At 46.2% G+C, this 13762-nt stretch overlaps 1 protein-coding gene and 1 pseudogene across 1 annotated transcript in view; one reads left to right on the top strand and one right to left on the bottom strand.

Annotated features, from left to right (window-relative positions):
* Positions 1-1269: 1269 nt before the first annotated feature.
* Positions 1270-7109, bottom strand: LOC101717122 (eukaryotic initiation factor 4A-II pseudogene; annotated as a pseudogene).
* Positions 7110-7661: 552 nt separating this feature from the next.
* The window catches only part of Cdc42bpb (CDC42 binding protein kinase beta), a 94103-nt gene continuing 88002 nt past the window's right edge, over positions 7662-13762 (top strand). Inside the window, exon 1 of the mRNA XM_004836907.4 lies at positions 7662-8140. Coding sequence (XP_004836964.2) covers positions 7966-8140 — 175 coding nt within the window. The 5' untranslated portion in view covers positions 7662-7965. The remainder of the gene's footprint in view (positions 8141-13762) is intronic.

Here is a 13762-nt window from a genome sequence, read left to right as displayed (position 1 = left end):
TTGCAGTTTTCTTTCACAAATGTATGTCAACTCTCTATCCATTTCTTTCTGTCTAGACTTTGATGTGAGGGCCAGGGGTATAGCTCAGTGGCACCATGCCTGCCTGGCAAATGCAAGGTCCTGAGTTTGATCCCCAGTGTGTGTGGGGGGGTAGACTTTGATGCTGGTTTGTTTGAAAGATAAAATCACTCAGAGTAAACCACATAAATTTTAGTGTTATTAAGTGTGCATTTACTAGGGTGTATAAATAAAATGGATTTTCAGGATAAAATAATATATCCATAAAAAATAAAAATAAAATTAAAAACAGTTGGGAGGCAAGAGAAATTATGAATATTTTAAAATATTTGGGCCAGGGATTTTGTGTTTTGGGGCTTTAATCAATTTTGTGCTTTTATCTGCTGAAGCTCGTATCCCCACCCTTGCCATGGCATTCTCCACCTCCTTGCTGCTCTGTACACTGTGCTCAGTGAGTTGTTACATTGCTGGAATCGAACTACACCAGAAACTAGAGCTGCCTGCAGATGTATGCTGTGAATTTGGACGACGGTCCTTCTGCCTGGCTTGCATCCGCCTCCCTGACATTTGGGTTGCTCACCAGTCGGAAGGAGCACACCCTAATGAAGGCATATCTCGTGGCATGAATGAGAAGATGCCCATTTTACCATTGCTATTTAAATGTTTTCTTTTTCTGGTACTGGGGATCAAACTTGGGTCCTTACGCTTTCACAGCAGGTGGCGAAACCACTGAGCTAAATCCCTGGCCTTTAACATGTCTTTTTTAATTTACATTTTTTGAAAAATGTTTTTGCTGGGCATTGAGTTTTAGGTCAGCATTTTCCTTTCTTTTGACACTTTAAAGATGCTGTGTTTTTTTTCAAGACAGGGTCTCATCATGTAGTTCAGGTTGGCCTTGAACTCATTATGTAGCCTCAAACTTGCAGCCATCCTCCTGCCTCAGCCTCCCGAGTGCTGGGATTACAGGTGTGGGACCTCATGCCTGGCCCATTGAACATCTTAATTTGTGGGTTTGTAATTTTCATTGTTTGGAAAATTTTCAGTCATTATTTCTTCAGATATCTCTTTTCTTGCTTTTCTCTGTCAGGAACCCAATTATTCATTTATCATGTTGATACAGGGGGGAGAGATGTAACTCCCAAACCTACTAGATATCCGAAACGCCAGTTCGTGTTCTCTAAAATCGAAGAATGAAAAATAAATAAATAAATAAAATAAAATTGAAGAATAAATTCTAGGAACAATGGAGGTTAAGAGTAGGAAAAATTTGGGCTGGGGATTTAGCTCAGTGGTTTTGCCACCTGCTGTGCAAGCGTAAGAACCCGAGTTCAATCCCCGGTACCAAAAAAAAAAACCTTGTTTGATTTGAAGAGTAGGAAAAATTTATTGGGAGGAAGAAAGCTTCTGCCTAAGAGAGTCAGAATGGGGACCTGGAAGTGGGTTGCCTGCTCACCCCACTTTTCAAAGATGTTTTATACAGCAAAGCCATGTGGTGAGGCAGGTACAAAGTGGTACAAGACCCAAAGAAAATTTACAAGGTGGGCATGAGGTGGGACAAAACCATGACCAACCAATAAGATTACAAGTACACTCACTCAGGTAATATTGATTAAATGGAGATCAAATGGGAAGACAAGTCACACACAAGGAATTTCCCATTTAGAATATCAATCACTGCTATCTATCTCTAGGGGAAGTAGTGCCTCTTCTTTTTTACAGTGCTAACCAGTGAGTGTGCTTCAACTGTTCTCCATGTTGGCTCCTAGCTGTGTTGGCTACTGGAGGGCTGGCGGCTTAAGGGAGGCCCCGTCTAAATGCCTACAAGATATCTAATTAACTTACCTATCTATAATAAGGCCACTTGAAATTGTCCCACAGTTCACTGATGCACTGTTCATTTTTTTAAAAAATGAATACACAATTTATTCAACATTGAAACTTCATTAAGACATGTTCAATATGGCAATTCTACTGGGGGTTTAACCTTACCTAGGATATGATTTCTTGCTGGGGTTTAGCACTAAATACTTTATTGAATAAATACAATACCAAACAAAATGTATTCAAGTGCTTTCTCTAAAAAATCAATTTTAGAGACCCGGGATTTAGCTCAGTGGTTCTGCTGCCTGCCTTGCAAGTACAAGGTCCTGAGTTCGATTCCCGGTACAAAAAAAAATCAATTTTAAAGGCCTTTCTATTCAAGCTAAAGACAAACACAATAAAGGCAGACATGCTAGTTTAACATAATTGTCTGATTTTTTACAGCATTTATATCTTTTAGTTTGCAAGTATTAAATTATAGAGAACATCTAATACAACCGTTTCTTTTCTTTCTTTTTTTTTTTTTTTTGGTGCCAGGGATCGAAATAGGGTCCTTGTGCTTTTAAGGCAGGCTGCGGAACCACTGAGCTAAATCCCCAGCCCATAATACAACCATTTCTACAGAACTAGAAAACAAATTTTCTAAGAAAGATTTTACAGACCCCATCTTTCATACCCACCCAAACAGTCTAATTCTAAAGAGGATAAAGCCAATGACTTTCCTCACAAGAGCTCATGACTAATATTGCTTTGCTATCAAAACCTGTATTTCTGGGGCCAGGGATTTAGCTTAGTGGTTCCGCTTCCTGCCTTGCAAGTGGAAGGTCCCGAGTTCGATCCTCGGTACAAAAACAAAAACAAAAAAAACTTGTATTTCTGATCTGTTATGAGTAGTGAGACAAGATTCAGAAATTCCCAAAGAAGCACAATGCACATTGGTGATCACCTATTCAGCAACAGCGAGCACAGCATCAAAACGATCTCATCCCAGGAATTAAACGAGGTCAGTCATCCATTGCCATTTCCTCCACTGCAGTATTGCAGAAAGTCTCAATGTCATGAAGAATCCGCTTGTCTTCCTCAGTAGCAGAGTTTATAGCCACACCTTTCCTCCCAAATCCATCCCCTCTGCCAATTCGACTCGCTCTTTATTCAGTCTGCCGTTTCCCTTATGACTCCATGTCCTAAATTATGTCAACGCGGCTCCTGAGCACCATCTCAACTGCTGCTCTCGACTCCTGTGAGGATAGTTTTCAAAACTATCATAGATCATAGTTTATAACCAAAGACACTTGTTGCACATCAATCCCATGAGCCAGCAAGTCAGCAGTGATCAGAATACAACTTGACGCTGATCAAATTCCCTCATGATAGCATCTCTCCCTCTGATCCACATCACCATGCAGAGCAGACTGCGAAGTTTCTCTCATGCATTTTCTCAGTGAGCCAGTCCACCTTGCGCCTTGTATTGAGAAAAATAACAGCCCGTGTAATGGTGAGTGTCTCATACAAATCACAAAGCGTATCCAACTTCCATTCCTCACTCAACATTAATATAAAACTGATTCCTTCAAGGGTCAATTCTTCTTTCCTCACCAGAATTCAAATTGGATCTCTCATGAATTTTTTTGTCACTTCCAACACATCAGTTGGCACTGCAAGAGAAACACAATCTGAATACTTGTATTTAGCTTTTGGAAAATCTCATAACTTGCTCCTTAAACTCCTGGCTCAACATTTCATCTGCTTGATCCAAAACAAACATTTTGATCTATTCTGGAGATAGATGTCTTCTGTTTAACATATCAAACACTCTCCCTGGTGTACCAATATGTGGTGCTTCAGCCTGCAGGTTTTGCATTTCATTTTGAACATTTGTTCCACCAGTGCAAGCAGGACAAGATGCTCCCATATAGTCTCCAAGTGCCAGAATTACCTTTCGGATCTTTGATACAGGAATAATAGCTTTTGCTGAATAGCAGAAGGCTTCTCAAAACCGCAAGCATAGATGCCCCAAAGAAGAGACTCCTTTAAACTCAGATCATCAAAGACATCAACAATCTCATCCCAGCTCCTCCTGACGACACCGTCAGGGTCCATTCCCTCTGGGCCTCCATGTCTTCGATAATAATCCAAAGAACCACGGAGAGGAGTCCAAGGGCCACTCAGCACCTGACTGAAAAGCTCATTTTTTGCATTATTTTTCTCCCTGTTATTTTTGGTAAATTCAATTTCTAGGCCTTCAACTTCAATCTTTTCTTAAGTAATGTCTAATGGTCCATTAATCCCATACAGTATAGTTTCCATCTCTGAAATTGTGGTTTTCATCTCTACATGTTCCATTAGCTTTTAGAATGATTTTCAGATTCTGTCGACTCTTGAACAAATAGGATAGTTAATACTGTTTTAATGTTCTTTTTCTAATTCTAACGTGTAAATTCTAGGTTAGCTCTGATTATTCTGAGTTGTGGTTCCAGCCCCCCCCCCCCAAGTACTGGGGGTTGAACAGAGGGCCTGTATACTAGTCTATCTACCCAGCCAATTTTGTTTTGTTGTGAGACAGAGTCTTGCTAAATTGACTAAGCTGGGCTTGAACTCCTGATCCTCCTGTCTCAGTTCCCAGAGTTCTAGATAACAGGTGTGTGCCACCAGGCCCAACTGATTGTTTTAATTGTTTGAAAGTCCAGCAATCTTTGGATGCCAGACACTATGACCTTACCTTTTTGGATGCTGGGTATTTCGTCTCCTACAATAATCTACACCTTTTTTTGGCGGTAGTGGGAATTGAACTCAGAACCTTGACCAAAGACAAGTGCTCTATCACTGAACTGCATCCCCAGACCTTTTAAAAATTTCATTTTGAGTGCCAGGAGTGGGGGCACATGCTGGTAATGCCAGCACTTGGGAGACTGAGGCAGAACTGGCAGAGTCTGAGGCCAGCCTGAGCTATATAGTAAGTTCAAGGCAGCCTGAGCTACATAGAAAAAAAAAGAAGAAAGCTGAGCAGAGGGGGAGGATTTAGAGTGCTGTTTCCTTCGCCTGAGTGGCAGTGGCCCCCACAGGACTTCTCAGAGGAGACCAACAGGTCACTTGGGTCCTGATAGTCCCTTTACAGCCACCAGTTAACTGAAAAGTGACACACATGCTTGGGGTAACAGGGCCCAGGATAGCGGTGGCAGTGAGGTGCTGAGGAGTCCTCCAATGTCACTGAAGGGTCAGCTTTATCCTGTCAGCCCAGGGCTGGCACCACAGCCCTTCCCAACACCTCCTTCTCCCAGGCAGCAGCTCCCGGTCAAGCTAACTGGGAGGCTGGGGAGAAACAGAAGGTGCTGACCCTAGTGCCCTCCTCCCTTTGCTCCCCTCCAGCCCTAAGGGACCCACAATGAAAAGTTAAAGTCAAATTAAGTTCAGAGGTTTAGCTCCATGGATCAGGATAATCTAATTTCAGAGCTGAGTCTTTGTGGCTTGAAGGAACCATACATTACGTACTTTTGGGAGTTCTGGGAAACAGACCAGCCTAGTCTGGGGTTGGTGTCACCCAATAGGAGTGAATGAATGTATATATTTGGTGTGATCAAATCCAGGGGCACTCTACACCCCCTGCCCCTTTATATTTTTTGAGACATCTTCTCACTAAGTTGCCTAGGTGGGACTCAAGCTTGGAGTCCTTCTGTCTCAGCCTCCTTCTCCAGTGCTGGGATTACATATGTGTGCCAATGCACCCAATTTCAAATGGGAATTTAAGGGTACAGGAGGATTTCATGGTTGCCTGAGCACATATCCAGCTGGAGTTACTTGGTCTGGGGCCAAGAACCAGAACACAAGGCTACTCCACCCATCAGCTATGCACAGTTCCCTGCTATTTGAAATAACCCTAATGCATGATAGTAGGCCTCAGTGTGGGAGCATTTATCATTAGCCAAGTACTGTGTTAAGTGCTCAGGTAAGTCTTACTCTTTTCTACCTGGGGAAACTTAGGCACAGACATGTTTTTTAGTCCTAGGCCAGTGAGCAAGCCTCACACAGACCCACTGTCTGTGCCAAGAAGAAAACCTATAGGGTCTGACCTGTCCTAGGAAGTTGGTTAAGGCTCACTGAGGTGCATGTGGAAGGAGTTTTGGGGAGAGGCAGCATGGGATAGGCACCCAAAGTGGAAGAAGGACTGACAAGTGCAAAGGCCCTGAAGCAGGAGGTATCAGAAACAGTTGAGTAGCAAGGAGGCCAGTGAGGCTGGACTCAGACTGAAGGGATGGGGGTAGAACAGGCTGGAGGGCCAGACAGAGCCCGCAAGGTAAGAGAACACTGTCCCATGGGGACGCTAATGGGAATAAAGGACATTCAACAGTGGGATAAAGATGAATCAGGGAGCCCAGACTTTTTCAGTAGTATGGTCATCCTAAAGGATGAGATAAAGAATGTGGTCTTTATCCTGAAACTAGTGGGAAGCTTTGGTCTTGGGCCAGCTGATCTGCTCCGCCCCCCCCCAATACTGCAGTATTACACATATATAGTAAACAAATATTTACAGGCTGGTTAACTTATGTATGTCTAGCCCACAACAGGACGGTAGGAACAGGGTTCCTACCCTTCCAGAGTCCTCCCTTCCAACTCACATCCTCCAAAGGTAACCACCGCCCTGACCTCCAGTACTGGATTGTTTCTGCCTGGATTTTAAAAACTAAAATTACAGCCCATTAAGCTTATAACTTTATAAACTGGGCACAGTGGTGCACACCTGTAATCTCAGCTGAGCTAGGAGGATAGCAAGTTCCAGGCCAGCCTGGACTACAAAGTGAGATCCTGTCTCGACCTCTCCCCAAACCTATCTATCCATCTAGATACACACACACACAGTGAGATGCACTGATATTAGAAGGACAGTTTGGAGGTTTACTGATATGCACACCTATGCTCCCCCCCCCCCCCGCCCCGGGTACCGGGATCGAACTCTGGACCTTGAGTTTGTGAGGCGGGCGCGGTGCCACTGAGCCACATCCCCGGCCCTCACCTGTGCAACTTAAGGAGACAGCACACCCCCTAGCAGCCCACAGGCTCCCCGGACCCTTCCCGGTAGCAGCGGCGCCACAGGCGTCTCAGGAGGTCGTCGGCCACAGGGTCCCTTAGCTTCCGGCTCCCAAGCCTCTCCTTGTCCCTCCCTGCTGCACCACAAGCCCCAGCCCGGTGAGGCTTCCCAGCCTGGCCCAGCCGTCCTCTCCCAAACTGGAGCTTTCTTGTGTGTGAAGTGTCCTCCACCCACCTCCTTCTGCCATCCGAACCCCGAGCAAACCTATAACCTCAGTAAATACGGTGCCTTGCCAGGCAAACCCAGCCTAGAAATCAGTGTCTGTTTCCTAACAGGTCAACCGAAGCCATGAGTCTGGGGATTGGCTCTGAGACGGACACCACAGGGCAGGGCCGCGCCTCTCCGGCCTCAGTTCCGCGGGGCCCGGTTCTTCCACGGCCGCTCTCCCGATCCCCGCTCGGACCCGTACACATACTTCGCCGGCCCGCGCACCGTGCCCGGCGCCGCTCGGACCCTGGACGCGCGCAAGCGCAGGACGCCCTCACGACCCGCCCAGGCGTCTTTGCGCAAGCGCCGGCCCGCAATCTCGGCAGCGCACTCGCCGCCCCGCCCCCGGCCCGTCTCCTACGGCGAGCCGCGAGGTCCGATCTGACGGCAGGCTGCGGCCGAGGGCGGGGCGGCGCGCTGAGGTCAGCGCGGCGGCGGCCGGCCCGGCGGTGGTTGGCTGCGCCGCGCTGGCCGCGCCCTGGTTGGCTGCGGGCCGTGGGCTGGACGGCCGGCTGGGCTGGGGTCGGGGCTCGGGCGCCGGCCGGGCTTGCGCAGCGCTCGGCTCCGCGGTGCTCCGGCTCGTGGGAGGGCGCGGCTGCGCGGCGGAGGGCGGGGAGGTGAGGCGGCGACGCTGAGGGGAGGAGAGCGGCCCATGGACCCGCGGGGCCCGGCGCTCCAGACTCCGTGCCGCCGGGACGGAGCCCAAGATGTCGGCCTAGGCCAGGGCGCGACGACGCGGACTGCCGGGGCTCGCGGCGCCCGGGTGCCCTAGGGCTGGCGCTGACGGCCAGGCGGCGCGCAGGGGCCGGCGCGAGGCGGGCGAGGAGCGCGGCACCATGTCTGCCAAGGTGCGGCTCAAGAAGCTGGAGCAGCTGCTCCTGGACGGGCCGTGGCGCAACGAGAGCGCCCTGAGTGTGGAGACGCTGCTCGACGTGCTCGTGTGCCTCTACACCGAGTGCAGCCAGTCGGCGCTGCGCCGCGACAAGTATGTGGCCGAGTTCCTCGAGTGGGGTGAGTGACCCTCCGCGCCCTCGGCCCCGCCCCGTCATCCTGTGCCCGGAGCCACATCCTCCGTCCCCTTTACCCCGCCAGGCCGTCGCCCCGGCCGCTTCCTAGACCCACCCTCGAATGTGGAGATCATTTCCTGCAGCGCTCCCGGGACATCCGCCCCGCCGCCGCCTCGCCCCTCGCCCTTGGGGTCCCGAAGGCCTCTCCTCGACCCCAGCCGCGTGTGCCTTTTGCGGCTGCCGGAGCCCCGTGGGTCCCTCCCTGTGCTCATCCCCTGGGAGTCCAGCCCTGACGGCCCCTGCCCGGTGACAGCCTGACCATATACCCTCGGTGTCCAGGCCCTGGATACCCCCTTTCCTCTGGCACCTCCAAGGGAATTTTGAGGTTACAAGCCTTGGTTTTACATATGCCATCCAAGAGAAAGTTGATAATTTTGTTCTTCATTATAATTGTGCCACACCCTTGTTGCTTTGGACAGTAACTGGGACTGTCACTTAGAAACTTTTTTTCTTGTGATTTTTGCATGCTCTCTTTTAGTTCATTCAGGGATCTATAATTCTGTAATCACTGATCAGCTAATGTGTTATACTTTATTAGGACTAAAATTGGATTAAGCCATGTAGTGATACTAGGATTCCCAAGACGGTCTCAATACCCTCGGATCCCTCACCAACGAGTGGTAGGAGGAAGCAAGGCAAGGCGTAGGTTTAGGCCAAAGCCTGTGAAAATCTTCCTTGGGTCTTGTGCGTCATTGGGAACTTGTAATCTTTGGGGCTGATAAAGCTGATATTTACATGAGACAAATACATGTGTTCCATATTCAGGTCTACTCTGCACATAGTAACTGGAATTTGGAATTTTGCTTACACACTAAAACTTAAGTTGCAGTATTTAAAGGGCTTCTGCATGTTGCTCCTCAGTGAGATGTTATTCTGTGCTTGTGAGAGACAGCCTGTGTGCTTTGCTTCATGGGACCACCATTCTTGGTCCCACAAGAGACCAAGGAACTACTTACTGTAAGGGAAGGTAAAGTGAGAGTACTGCCTTTCCGGGTTTTGTCAGTGATTTCCTCCTGCATGATGAACTGACTTCACAGTTGCTTTGAAAGGGAGGTGTTGGATGCATGTATGATCTGAGTTGTCTTAGCAAGTATTGTCTTTGCCATTCCATTCTGAGCACTGGGTCTTGAAATTCAGAGAGGCCCTCAGTCACACTCAGTTGTATGCACAGTAGGTGAGATGTGTGTGCCAGAGGAGGAAGCAGAGGGAAGATTGGTTAAACTGTGGAGGCACGGTCCAGCTGGCCAGGAGGCTGGGCACAGGCATCACCCGGTTTCTGTAGGCTCCCGGATTCTGGAGGAAGTTCTCAGCAGGTGAAGTCAGACCTCTCCAAATGTAAACAAGCTGTGTGCATAATATAGACATACTTTCAAAATTGGCTCTTGGAAATTGTGGTTACTAATAATTACATTCTGTTAAGAACTCAGTTTGCACAGAAGTGTAAATTTTACAGAGTAGAGTGGGCTTAAATATACAGTGGCATTTTAATGGATTAGTCACATATTTTGCTCCTTACTTTCCCGTATGTTAATATATCCACTATTGTAACACCAAAGTGGTGTGTTATTAGGTACGATGAATGTTCAGTGTTGCTTGTAATTGCCTACTTATTTTGATGGGAAGCAAGAAATGGTCTAATAAAACTTTATAGCACATTATTTTTTATCCTACTTTCCATGTGGCATGACTCCTGGAAACACATCCAGGCTTCAGCCTGTGGATTGTTGAGTTTGTGGGTTCACCAAGCTGATGTTTGAGACCTCTGAACTATTGCTTCCTGTCATGCAGAGAGCCAACCTCTACCCACTTTCTAAATCTTCCTAGGTATCTAGTGATGATTATGTAGAATTCTTGAAATTTTGAAAAGAAAAACAGCTTGATTCTGCCCAAATTTTGAGATTTACTGGGAATTTTTAAAGCAGTTTGGAAATATAAGTCATGGAGTTTTTCAGTTTTAAAAGAAGATTATATCTGACTCTTACTTTCTTATTGCTGCAAGTGGTTACATGGGATGAATCATCTCAGCTTTCATTGTAGGGTTTTGTCTTTAATTTTCCTTTGATTATGTTTATAGTTTGGTTAGTTTCCTCTATGAAATTCTGGACCTTAATTAAAAGTTGGAAATATCCTGTTTTGGATGTGTATTTCTTTGAGCTATTTTTTAAAATGTAAATTTGATACCATTTAGAAGCAGAGCATATGAACCGCTTTAAAATTTCCATTAGTAAATAGAAATAAACATAAATAGCCCAATGAGATAAATATGGTATCTTTCATCTTTGTTATAGAAAGATGCTTTTGCATGTGTGAAGAGCCTAACTATATCAGCTAGTGTCATATTTGAACGGAGCTGACATTTGAAATCCCAGCCTGTGGCCACGGGACAGGATGGGCCACAACGCACCTCTGCCATGGCCCCTTTGTAGCCTGCTGACCAGAAAGCAGGCCAAGGGGTGTAGACAGGCATCATGGGGTAGAGGCTTCCCAATTCCCCTTCCCCGACATCATCTTTTGCCATGTCCTTTCTCTTACTGAGTAGAACTAATCTTCTCAGGCCTCTGGTTCATTCCCCCAGTGTGGTTTTTCTTAGGTGTTCTTCAGTAGATGTAACCTCCAGCAGCTGTCTGGGAGTATGTGGGGGGAGGCTACTGAGTTGCTAAATAAGGCTTACCTGACTGCGCTAAACATCTCCAAACGCATTGGAAACTTACTGGTTTCTCTGGATAAAATGTGCAACATGGGAATATTTTTAAAAGAAAATTTGGGGTTTAATAAGACCCAGATTACAGGGAAATAAGGGATTGCATGATAAAATTTAGGTTAATATAACTTAGATATTGTAACTAGCTCTTTGAAACTTGTGTTGACGCTGACTACATGGCATGAGACAGGACACCTGAAGTCATTAAAGAATAACAAGCAAGCCTTGCTTTTTCTCCTTAAGCCCCTTCATGGACAGTTGGGCTTTGAGGTGAACATCAGTGTCTGTGCTGTCTTTAAATAAATAAAAGTGGCGCTGAAGAGTCGTTCTTACTTTAGGGTACACTGTGGGCTGCCTGGAAGAGTGCGTGCTGGGCAGTGAGTTCCTCTTCACAGACAACTCAGATGCAAGTCCAAGAAGGTGCAGCGCTGTGGGCTGGCGGGCAGCTCGTCTCTGCGCTGCTCCTGCCTGGCCTCTTGTCCTGTGTTGGCTGCTGACATCAGTGATGCGGCCGGCAGGCGGTGGGCAGGACTGTTACTTCCAGACTGTGGTAAACACGCCGAGATGATCTATGCGGCTTCTTGGTAGGGAGACAGAAAGTAGGTTCTGAAACTGATGAAGTAAAAGGCTCTTGCTGCATGAGACCAAATACAGCTTCTTATTTTTTTCAATCAAAAAGAGGATATATAAAATAAAAAGAAATTTTGAATGAATTAAAAATATCCTTAGGTTACATTGTAACCATGTAATCTTATCCCAGACTCCGTAACAACACCTAAGGGGTTTTGTTCTTTAGATTTCTAGGATGTGGAATGACAGGATTTTAAGGTTTCTTTAAATTTCCATGGGAAGCTCACATTCATGTCCTCTTACTGATGAAATTTGAGGAGAAGAATGCACACTTTTCTCAGTCTAAAATCACAGGTTCACCGAGTGTCGGGTGGACACCTGTAGGATGACTGAATTCATGGCCAGCCTGAACTACCCTGTCTCAAAAAACCAAAAATAAGTAAAATAAAATCACTGGTGTTTTGACAATGTGGTAATCCTCTCTCCCCTCAACCTAAGGCTTCTGTCACTGAGCTAAGCGTCCAGCCCTCTATGTATATGGTAATCTTTTGGAACCTTTAATGTACTTAAAATCTACCAGAAAAGCATTTTATGTGGAAATAAAATAGATACTACTTACGAGATAAGGTCACTCAGTTTGATTTTTAAATAATCCGTGTTGAGGATTGGGGTTTTTGCTCACTTTTATTGATTGGTAAGTAACTGGCAACAAAATTGTTTTTAGATTAATTTCCAAAAAGGATTGATTATATAATAATGTTGAGTTTTTTGTTGTTCTTAGGAATGAGTTAGAGATTCAAGGAGTAGTTTGAATTGAATCATATAATTTCATTCAGGTTCTGTCCTTACCCGGCACCTCTTTGGAGAACACGTGAACTTTGAAGGTGATGCCTAATGTTACTGAGCTGATGATTCCTTGACCATTGGAAGATTTAGGGGTTTTGAGAGATCGTGTTATCTGCTCCCATCCTTCTCCTCGCTCTCCCTTAGTAAGCCTAGACCTGAACATTTCAGGACCATTTCTGAGTGAGCAGTCCTCTAGCCAGGTGTCTCTCCCCACACAACCACGGTCAGACTCAGGCTTCCTTACTGCCGCCAGCTTTAAAAGATCTCAGTTTATTTTTGCCTTTTCTTTCTGTTCCATCAGCAGTGGCCTCGCTGAAGCACTCAGGCCTTAAACTTGAAATGCCTTTCCTACAGGAAGTTTAGATAACCTCTGCCAAATCATTCTCACGGCTTTTCATCTTATCAATCCACCTTTCAAAAGCTTCTATCATGGCTTCATATTCTGGTGCCTTTTTAAAATTCAGGTCTGAAATCCACAGGCCAGTGTTCAAAATTAAAATCGGCCTAAAAAGATACATGTTTTAGAAGTTAAGGTTAACAGCACGTCTGACCATACTCTGTGGGGTGATTTTCTTTGAATATAATTTTACCTTTACTAGCATAACGTATTTCCTTAGTTTGAAAAGCCAAGTAGTACTACAGAGTGGTAACACAAAGCAGAAGTCCCCTGCTTCTGTGTGCTCTGGGCTTGGGCTTCCCATTGACAGCCACTTTTTTTACTCCTCTGTTTCTGCTGTAACCATTGAGTTAGGATCACATTCAGCTGCAGGTAGTAGAGTTGAGAGCCAGGTAATGGGGCCTTACATAAAATCAAGGTTGGTTTCACTCTCCTAGCACTGAGATCTCCACAGTCCGTGGCTTGCAGGACACTGGTCCAAGAGGTGTCTAGGGCCTGGGCCCTGTGTCCCCTGAGTCCGGACACCTCCTCAGGTGGTGGTCCGTCCTTCCACATATGAGGTGGCAGGATGGAGGTGCACATTACCAGAAAGCCCCTTGGATGTGGCTGGTTGGTTGGTTATTTAACAGTTCCTCCCTTAAATCCATGTTTCAGTATAGCTTGTACTGTTAATTTCTGACTGTTGTTTTCCCCCTCTGCTGGGGATTGAGTCTGGGGCCTTGCATGTGCCAGGCAGAGGCTCTTCCACCAAGCTGCGTCCCCAGCCCTGACCTTTCCATTGTGGGTATTACCTGTTGTAGTGTAGAAGGGAAGGCTGGAGGGCACCTGGGCAGCCCTTCTCTCTCCACTCGTCATGCCCTTTCCGCTCTCTTCCTGTTTTCCAAATATAATTTAGGTTAAGTCGATAACCACTGTTGCCGTTCTTTTCATCACAGCTAAACCACCAAGCAAACAATTAACTCCTGGTCTTAACTTACAGGAAATTATTTTTGTGTTAGTGGAATTCCTTCCTTTAGCCTGCTTTTCAGTATATACTCAGGAATTTTATCCCA

Source organism: Heterocephalus glaber, unplaced genomic scaffold (genome assembly GCF_053883595.1).
Source record: "Heterocephalus glaber isolate CG9 unplaced genomic scaffold, H.glaber_assembly_v1.0 deba00001608, whole genome shotgun sequence".
Taxonomy (NCBI): Eukaryota; Metazoa; Chordata; class Mammalia; order Rodentia; family Bathyergidae; genus Heterocephalus; species Heterocephalus glaber.
The sequence above is the reverse complement of the archived record's forward strand: the minus strand, read 5'-3'. Positions and strand labels throughout refer to the sequence as shown.